Genomic DNA, 10,666 nt, shown 5'->3' on the forward strand with positions numbered 1-10,666 from the left:
ACTCATAGTTGCTGTTTTAAAGTGATTTACAGTCCTAGCTGGTTTAGCTCAGTGTATAGAGAGTCGGCCTGCGGACTGAAGGTCCCAGGTTCAGTTCTGGTCAAGAGCACATGCTCGGGTTGAGGCTCGATCCCCAGTGGGGAGCATGCAAAAGGCAGCCAGACAATGATTCTCTCTCATCATTGATGTTTCTATCCCTCTCACCCTCTCCTTTCCTCTCTGAAATCAATAAAAGATATTTTTTAAAAAAATAAAGTGATTTACACATATATGTTCCTTATTTTAATCCCAAATTAATTACCAAAGAAATGCAGAAATATTCTTAATGAAACAAAAAATGTAAACATACTCACAAGCTCTCCATAACGTGCAGGTGAAATCATAGGTGGAGGAAAATTCCCTGTGCTGCCGAAACATAAGCCCCCTGTCTGAAAAATGAATGAACAAATGAATAAATAAATAAGACAGATTTTGGAACGGTATAAGCAATTTAATTTTAAAGTATTATATACTTTATCAATTTGATTAGCCTTACTAAAGTGTTAGGTTCTAAACACGCACAGGACCTGCTGGTATTAATGAATGTTGGCTCACATCGGACACACCTGTTAATATAACAAAAATAATATTTTAAATGTCAATGAAATATGCTAAACCTGAATTTAATCAAGAACTTGTCTTCCTAACCACTAGATTAGATTCATTCAGCTAAGCAATTACTTGTAATAAGAAAACAAATTAAAAATATTAACACTGAATTGAATAGTTTTATCCCACTCTTAGTTATACAAGGCAAGGTATAAATAAATAAAATTAACCAGTAATACAAGTGTATTCTTTTAAAACCATATGGGATGTAAGGAATAAATAAATACTGAATAGCAAAGATGGGTAAATCACTCAATTAACAAACGAGCTCAAAGAACTCATATAAATGAAACCCAATCCATTTTTATAAGTACTTGTATCAAATATACTTTCCCTATTTTATCTGCCACAAAGCAAAAAAGTAACATGCTGAAAAGAAACATGTATCTACTACTTATCAAACTTACAACCAACAATTTTAAAGTCTATTCATCATTGTTTATTTTAGGAAAACATATTTTTCATTAATGAACAATATAAAGGGACAGAGGGCGTTAAACTAGTGGGGACACTGATGGTTTTTAGATGGATATTTATTACTTGCAAGATAGAGCAGGTAGGAGGAGGGGTTCGGGGGTGGCACAGAACTCTAACTAGGCTTAGAGAGGTGTTGGAGGGGAGGATCTGAGGACCCGCCCAGTAGTCCGTATTTGGGAGCTACAATGCAGGGCAGCCTGAAAGAAAAGATGATCCAACACTAAGTATCCCCAGAAGAAGCTGCTCAAGTATTTTCTATCTTGAACTTGACAATCAAACTGAAAACTGAACTTAAAGGGAAGTAACCTCTAAAACTGAAGAAATTGAAATAGGAATAATGTGTTTGAGTTAGAGAGAGGGAGTGGTGTGTGTGCATGCATGCTTGGTGTGTACATATGCATGCACAAAGGGGGAACAGGAAGTGATAGAGAAGAGGGCTACAAGAGTATAACTAAATTATTATATTTATCATTACATTTATTCATATGTTTTCTTATGTAACATAATATATGAAGCACAGTACCTGGTCTATAGTATGATGTAAATAGAAGTTACTATTATGTATTGTATTACAGATACATACAAATTACATAATAGCAAACAAAAGTAGCTAATGTGCACTTAACTCTAGAGCACCATGCAAAGAACTTAACATATTTATTTGTAAGCTGTGAAAACAGCCTATGAAATGGGGGGAGGTAAACCACTCTAAAGCAAGGAGACTGACCTATTGAGCTCTCCAGGGTCAGCAGCACACAGCTTACCTGTTTCCTAAGGTATTTGCTACTGTAAAAGAGTTTTCCGTTCCATCACAGAGCTTACAAGTTGCTTGAGACAACAACGTTCCATTTATATCCCTTTCCACTAAAATATAAAAGCAAAATTCAGATGTAATTCATAGTCAATATCTAAGCTTGTACATACTTACTACATCTCACTTGCAATTCTAATAATTCTCAAAACATTATTTGCATTAAAGGCATGTTAAGCACCTCAATTATATAGAAAAGTGAAACCCTCCTCAGTCAGATAAAAAAAAATACAAAAACGAATTCTCCAAATCCTCATAACAATAAATTAATATTTTTTCTTGAAAAATTTCCTTATCTCTTTACCTGTATGTTCCTGCTACACTGAGAATGGGGAAACAAGCATTTTTACAGACTACTGCTAAGTTTCTGCCACTTAGAGGGCTCTTGATAGTATCTACTAAAATTTTAAATTCACATACCCTACAGCACTACAATTTCAGTTTTAGAGACCTAACCTACTGAAACATATATACATACATATAAGGGTATTCATCGAAGCATTGTGAAAACAACCTAACATGTGGTCTATCTTTATGAAAGACCCATGTGCATTTAAGAAGAACGTATATTCTGCAGCTTTGGGGTGAAATGTTCTATAAATGTCAATTAAGTCCATCTGATCCAGTGTGTCCTTTAGAGTCACTGTTTCCTTGTTAATTTTTTTGTCTGGAATATCTATCCAGTGAAATTAGTGGGTGTTAAAGTCCCCTAGTGTGATTACTGTTGTTGATCTCTCCCTTAAAGTCCTCTAGAAGTTGTTTTTTTTTAATATATTTAGGTGCCCCTATATTGGGTGTATATATGTTTACCAGGGTTATATCCTCTTGTATCATTGATCCCTTTGGTATTATGTAGTGATCTTTGTTGTCTCTTGTGATGGCCGTCATTTTGAAGTCTAGTTTGTCAGAGATGAATATTGCTATCCCAGCTTTTTTTTTTTCTTTTACATTTGCTGGGTCCTGACATTAAGAGGAATGCTTATTATTTTTCCTTATTAAGCATCATGTTGGCTTTTGAGTTGGAACTTGTATTTTATCGTATTATATTAAGTAAGTATCCATCTAATCCTACATTGTTAAGAATTATTCAAAATCAGATAGGGCTTTTTATCTTCTTCCTAATGCCTGCTGCTGTTTCAAACATCATTACATTTTGAAAAAGTAATAAAGAAATTGTTAAGAAATCACCATGCTATTTCAATTAATGCCCTTATCAAACACAAATAAAGATGTGTTACTATTTCATAAGAAATCTACTTCTTACCTAAAATATGGCCAGGGGGGCAGTGGCATTTTCCTTCTGCAGTCAACCAAGAGTCATTTACAAAGATAAAACAACATTCAACAGAATTTAATAGCCAAGTAAGTTTAGTCTTACTTGTCTTAAAATAATTATTCTAATCTCTAATAATCCAAATACATTAGCTTTTAAAAATTAAGTTATGATTCAAAATAGGCTAATGTTATGGTATATAAATGACACGTAAACAAAGTTGTTAAAATTAAGTTATGAGGCTATTTACTTCCATTAATAGTTGGTATCAGTAAAATATGACATCATTCAAAACTGGGCTTATTACATGATTTAGAAAAATTATGAGACAAAAGTACAGGAATTACATTACAAACATGAATGTAGCCAAAATTAAAAGAGAACAATGGCAATAAAAAAACAATGCCACAAATTATTTTAAATTTGGGTTGAAAAACTGGATAAATCAATAAGTGCTCCTATATTTGGCAGCACATTTATATAAGACTACGTAAAAATTATGACTTCTTAGTAATGTCATTGAAAAACAAATCTCCTTTGGCATCATTTCCTAATAGTGGCTATTTATCATAAGGTCAATATTTACAAAAGTAAAAAATAAGTATCGAAATGATCATCAAATCTATAAGTACTAGCCATAAAGTAGGACAACTGGTAACTGTGTATTATATTCCCAAATTCAAGGGTTGTTTTTTTTTTAACACAGATAATGAGAAGATATATTATTACAAAAGTCAGAACTGGCACACAGAAACTCTTAATTATCCTAAATGATTGAAAGTATATTCCTGTTAAGAATCATCATATATAATAACTGTTAGCTTCCTAATTTTCCCAAAACCCTACATAATAAAAGCATAGTATGCAAATTGTCCCCTTGATGGGGAGTTTGACCAGGGGGTGGGGCCGGCCACAGCAAGTGGCCCGGGGGAGGGAGGCTCCAGCCAGCCACTTCCAGCTGCTAGGGGACTCTAGTTATGATATAATGAAATGATTAAGAGACTAGCACAGATATTATTTAACCTATTTAACGATGCAAATTGGCATTTCATGAACTTACCAATGTAATATCATTACAAACATAAATTATATAAAACACTGAAATATAGGTCTAAGACACCAAACTCAATTTGTACCAAAGGATACACATATTCCAAATTGCTGCATATATGTATCATTCATTTATTTTTCTCTATAACTGAATTACTCTATGAGGAAAAGTAAAAACACACCATTTTTGTGGGAGTTTTTCCTTTCAAACTTTAAAAAAATAAAGCAGTAGATTCCCATGTACTCCAAGTTTGCATAAAATTTTACCAATCTCCCAAAATTTACTCTACTAAATAAAGAAAAAAGTTAGCTTTATAATGTTAAAGGTTGTGGGGAAATAGTAGTGTACAGTATTAAATGGTAGTTTAAAAAATGCATTTAATATACTACTTGCAAAGTAAAATTATTTAAAGATAAATACTCTATACCTTGTCTTCTGGGCACTTTTTACAAATAATATCAGCTCCTCCATTATTAGAGATCATCTGAAATCCTGGTAGACACACACATGAAGTTCCTACAAAGAAGAGAACCAACGGTGACCTTGGTAAATAAAAACGTAACTCCAAGACAGGGAAACTTTTAGTAATTCTTAAGATCTAGAGAAGTAGTATAGTAGTTTAGAGCAAGACTCAGGCGCCAGTACTGCCTAGGTTCAAGTCCAGAAACACACTCCTAGGGTTCTAATCTTGAGCAAGCTACTGAACTTTTCTGTGCTCTGGCTTCCACTTTGATAAAGTGGAAAAAACAATACTTCCCTCATAGGATTAATATGAATATTAAATTAGTTATTATATGTAAAGGTCTTAGAATGTGTGGAGCATACAGTAGGCATGGTGTTCGCTACCATTTTTAGTACAAGCATAATAAATTTGAACTATTAAACTAATAATATTAACTGATATGGAAATTTCACATTTCTATTTCACCCAAACATACGCACATATCCAATAAATTTAAATTTATTTTGTCAAAACAAAACCTTATTAGAAAAGTTACATTCATTCCAATAAGTTACCATATTCTTCTGTTTGCACAGATAGTAAACATTATGGGATAATCACTATTCAATTTGCTGGTAAGGGCATCATTCTCTGAGGAAGCCTGAAGTGGAAACGGCACCTGTAGGAATCTTTGTACTGGAATGCATATATCCGGGCTCATAATTATGAAACTAACACCAGGCATTCTAGAGTCTGTGAAATTCTTTCTCATTCATATACTCTCACCGGAGAGGCCTGACCTGTGTCCTATATAATGACTTAAACGGGGATATGTCAACTTTGAAGAGGGCAGAAATTTAATACCATGGGTGACCAAATCGAGATTGAAAACATCTGAGACTTCGATCTTGATTTGGTCACCCAAAATAAATCCAGATAAATAGGAGCATGGAACAGACTGACAAATTTCAGAGGGAAGGGCGGGGGTGTGAGTGGGGAGAGATTAATAGGGGAACTTATAATGTATATATCCATAGCCCATGGACACATAGTGTGGTGAAGGCCAGGGAGGGGCAGGTGTGGGGTGGAGGGGGGGATAAAAGGGGGAGATATCTGTAATATTGTCAACAATAAAGATAAACTAAAAAACAAACAACAAAAAACATCTTGGACTTTAGAACATAGGGAAAGTCTTATTCTAAGCAATTTCCGTGAAGAGAACCAAGACCAAATGATGGATATTTCAAGCAAAAAAAAAAAAAAAAAAAAAAAAAAGTAGCAATACTTACACCAGAAAAAAAAGACTTTCTAGGCTTCATTGAAAGAGACCTTAAGGTCAATTAGTAATATTCAATAACAAAAGGAATACGTCCTAAGGAAACCTATAATATTATAGACACATGCTCTAGTGGAAATACATAGGTCCAGGCTCAGGGCAGAGACACAAGCTCTTCCAGTCCTCAATTTCGGTGGCAAAGAGGGACATGACAACCTCACCTGGGCACCCATATCCCTATCTGTACAGTGAGGAGATGGGACCTGCGGGAGTGTCAGGTCCCTTCCAGCTCGAAGGTTCTGGCTTTGGAAGAGTAAGATACACGGTGGTCCCAGTCCCACGGGCTCATTTGCATTCCCTCCCCACCTGTCCTGTCGCCTGCTCCTGTGTACCTCAGATGGCTTCTCCATGTTTTCTCCCTGCGCTAGGCAGCTTTCTGGGTGCTCCCTAAACACCCTTCGGCGGAGGAAGGGGGGGACACTGGCGCCAAGTAGCGGACTCGGGGTCCCTCAAACTGCAACCCTCCAGGGAAATCCGCCCTGGCGTTGGCGGTTAACGGTCCAGAAAGACTCTTCCCGCCGACGGAAAGGTGTTGCAGCGACGTCGGGGACTGGGCACAGCAGCCAGCCGGGGTGTCCGCGGGGCCGGGCCCGCCGTCTCACCTCGGGCGTCCTGCCGCTGGTGGGCTCCGCACGGGGCGCAGGAGAGCGCGGAGATGTCGAAGTACTGGCTGCGGCCGCAGGTCTCCGGCTGCCGGAAAGGGAAGGAGAAGGTCTGGGCCTGCGAGACGCCAGGGAGGACCCACTGGAGGAACACGGTCACGGCCGCGACCGCCCAGCTGGACCAGAGAGCCATCGCCGAGCCCGCCGCGGCCCGTCACCATGGAGCCGACGCCGGCGCCCAGCTCCAGCGCCCCGTCAGCCTTTGCGGCGACTCTGCAGAGCCGATTGGACAACTCCCGCTTGAGGTTCCGGAAGTGTCTGCAAAGGCTGCTTGGTTGCTAGGTTACCAAAGCGGCGCGCGGGGAGCTGGCTGGTCCTAAAAAAAAGGATGGGTTGAGGGTGCGCTAACCCTGAAGCCCGGCAGGGAGACGCTCTCTTTAACGGGTTTGTTTCAAACTCTGGGACGCGACCCATAGGCGGGACGTGAAGTCAATGTAGGGGTCGGGAAATAAAATACCACCGGAAAGTAAACAGCAGATTGCATCGCACAAGTTACAAGTATTGTTTCAGCCCTAGCCGGTTTGGCTCAGTGGATAGAGCACTGGCCTGTGGACTGAAGGGTCCCGGTACGATTCTGGTCAAGGGCACATGCCCACGTTGAGGGTTTGAAACTCAGTAGGGGGCATAAAGGAGGCAGCTGATCAATGATTCTCTCTCATCATTGATGTTTCTATCTCTCCCTCTCCCTTCCTTTCTGAAATCAATATATATATTTTTTTAAAGTATTATTTCATTAAACTGTTATATGATATTTACATCAGAATTTATCCAGACTAGGCCTTTTCGTGTTAAAGGAGATAGTCCAAAAAAGTATTTAGCAAAATACATTTGTCAGAAAAGTGGGCAAAATACTGATATGCAATGCTGGAAGAGTGGACCAAAGAAAGATATTTGCTGCCAGACCTTTCTTTGCGTTTCTACTTTCCTTGTTTTGAGCATAGGAAATCATGTATGTAAAATGCAATCATATGTATCCCACCTGTGAATAAAGAAGGAAACTCGTATTTTAAAATCAAATTTATATGTACATGAATGTTGTCTTTCAAAGTGGACACCCTTAAAAAAAACTAAAAATAAATTGCTTTTAAAGGCAAAGTAGACACCCTCGGAGGCTATTAACCCCAAACAATTCAAAATGACCTCAGAGCCTGTTTATAGGTCATAAGAGAACACCTTATTTCTTAATATTTAAATCTCACTTGCTATTGTTGTATTTTTTATTTTTGTCCCCCACCCCCAAATGGCCTGGCATTATTTTAAACCACCTTATTCAGCAGCAACAGCATAAAACGACTTTTGGCTTTCTCAAAAACAAACAAAAAACCCCCACACGTTTTGTAATAAAAATGATTATTTGTCACTCATAAGGAAAATAACACCTAATATTTTCAATGCCCATGAAAAATGCATCTAAGGATGTTAGATAACTTTATTGGCACAGTTAGGCCTGGTATTTCTCATGTGATCATCCCCAAAAGATCAGCATTCACTCAGTCACTAATATCTATGACACAGGAGGTGTATGAAAACCCTTCCTTAAAGAGGAATTCTAAAAAATGTTTGGCCGAAACCGGTTTGGCTCAGTGGATAGAGCGTCGGCCTGCGGACTGAAGGGTCCCAGGTTCGATTCCGGTCAAGGGCATGTACCTGGGTTGTGGGCACATACCCAGTAGGAGGTGTGCAGAAGGCAGCTGATTGATGTTTCTCTCTCATCGATGTTTCTGACTATCTCTCTCCCTTTCTCTCTGTAAAAAATCAATAAAATATATTTAAAAATTAAAAAATGTTTGAATAATTACTGTGTTGGTAAAGTGTCTAATTTGAAGTGGAAATCACTTACAAATACAATTTGGTAAAACCGTATGACTGTATAAATGTTAATAGGGACTCAGAAAGGGTATGGTGAGAATAGCTGAGATTCATATGCAGAAGCTTCCTATGGGTGAATAACTGTAGTCTTCCTTAGTGAAATGCATACTATTGTTATATGCTTTATAAAAAAGATCAGGATAATAAAATTTATGCATTGCCTACTATATAATTAAAGTACTGAAAGACCTCCCAGTCATGATTATTTCTTTGTGTCCCACACAGTGCACTGTGCACTTGACAGCATGAACCTTAACTCTTCATAATAACTCTTGGAGGCAACATTATTTCTTTGAATTCTTTTACAAAAAAGGAAACAGGATCAAAAAAAGTTACATTAGCCTGGCTGGTGTGGCTCAGTGGTTGAATATCGATCCATGGACTAGGAGGTTATGGTTCGATTCCCAGCATGTGCCTGCGTTGCTGGCTGGATCCCCAGTAGGGGGCGTGAGAGAGCAGCCCATGTACTAGTATGATTCTCTCATCATTGTTTCTATCTCTCTCTCCCTCTCTCTGAAATCAACAAATACATATATATTTTTTAAAGTTTATCACGCTGGCAATTGTTTCTCAATGGTTAGAGCACCAGCTTGCACACTGACGGGTCGAGGGTTCAGTTCTCAGTCAAAGGCATGTACCTGGGCTGCAGCTTCTATCCCGATCCCCACCCACATGGATGTTTCTCTCTCTTTTTCTCCTCTCTCTCCCTCTCCCTTCCTCCTTTCCACCCTTCCACTATATCTAAAAGCAATAGAAGAGTATCCTTGAGGATTAACCAAAAGGAAAAAAGAAGTTACATTATTTAAGAAGTGGTGAAACTCGAATTTACCTCCATTTGTTATCTCTGAAATCTGTTATCTTTTCAATCTATTAAGCATTTTTGTGGAATATTTTGGCATATTCTACAATAGTACAAACCTATTGTTGTTCCTTAACAGTGGAACTATGATTGTGTAAGACCTTTGGACACTGCACCTACCAAAACTGCTCCCAAAGAGCTAGAGAGCTTATTTGTAGGAGAAGGATTAAAAATAGATATAGTTAGTTTCCCTCCTAGGCGAGGTTCATCATGTCCATGACTTCAATGACCACTTTTTGCAGATGACTCACGTAATTATATATCTCCAGGTCAAGTATCTTTTCTGAGCCCTGAACCAGTATTACCACTGCTTGCTTTAAAACTCCAATTGGGTGGGATGAAGTGTTTATATTTTATTTTACTTTATATTTTTAATATATTTTTATTGATTTCAGAGAGGAAGAGAGAGAGAGAAGTAGAAACATCAATGATGAAATAGATTCATTGATTGGCTGCCTCTTGCATGCTTCTCACTGGGAACTGAGCCTGCAACCCCGGCATGTGCCCTTGACCAGAATCGAACCCAGGACCTTTTAGTCTGCAGGCCGACACTCTAGCCACTGAGCCAAAACAGCTAGGGCATGAAGGGTTTTTAATTCAAGGTGTCTGGAACAACTCATGATCTCCATTCTTTATCCAACTCCCAATTTTGTCCTTTTCCCATGTCATTTCTGGGGGAATGGTCACATTGTGCAATCTATAATATAGGCCAAAAATCTAGAAGTCACTTTTGACGCTTTCCTTCCCTTCATCTACTCATTTCAGTCCATTACCAAGACCTCTTGATTTTTATCTTCTCAATATCTCTTGCATTTACTGCACAAAATCCCTTAAATTCTTTTAACCTCTATCATCACTACCACCCTAAAAATGCTATCTTTTCCCATATTCATTACTGCAATGACCTATTTTAGGAAACGACTACCCACTATAAACTGCTTTTAGTTAGGTCTTTGAGTTTGCAAAACTGCCATGCAGGCCTTCCCTGAGCTGTCAGGTTAGCGTGTGGCCTTTTTTTTTTATTCATCCATACCTTCCACTAGCAAAAAGATTACGACTCCCTGAAGGCTCAGATAATGGTTAGTATTCTTAGCAATACAATATTTTAAATAAAGGTGTGTACTGTTTATGCTATTGCACACCTAATAGACTATAGTATGAACTATATATAACTTTAGTATACATTGGGACATCAAAAAATTCATGGGAATTTTTATTGAGGTGTTACCTTTATTGCA

General features: G+C 38.0%; 1 protein-coding gene across 1 annotated transcript in view; it reads right to left on the minus strand.

The window, feature by feature from the left end:
- TMEM67 (transmembrane protein 67) overlaps positions 1–6,851 on the minus strand; it is a gene marked incomplete at its 5' end in the record, with an annotated part of 32,161 nt that extends 25,310 nt beyond the window's left edge. The window contains 6 exons of the mRNA XM_015562293.1: positions 302–428; positions 536–605; positions 1,890–1,989; positions 3,201–3,318; positions 4,688–4,776; positions 6,641–6,851. Of these exons, the coding sequence (XP_015417779.1) occupies positions 302–428; positions 536–605; positions 1,890–1,989; positions 3,201–3,318; positions 4,688–4,776; positions 6,641–6,851 (715 nt within the window). The remainder of the gene's footprint in view (positions 1–301; positions 429–535; positions 606–1,889; positions 1,990–3,200; positions 3,319–4,687; positions 4,777–6,640) is intronic.
- Between the last annotated feature and the right edge of the window lie 3,815 nt (positions 6,852–10,666).

Source organism: Myotis davidii, unplaced genomic scaffold, assembly GCF_000327345.1.
Source record: "Myotis davidii unplaced genomic scaffold, ASM32734v1 scaffold317, whole genome shotgun sequence".
NCBI classification, from domain to species: domain Eukaryota; kingdom Metazoa; phylum Chordata; class Mammalia; order Chiroptera; family Vespertilionidae; genus Myotis; species Myotis davidii.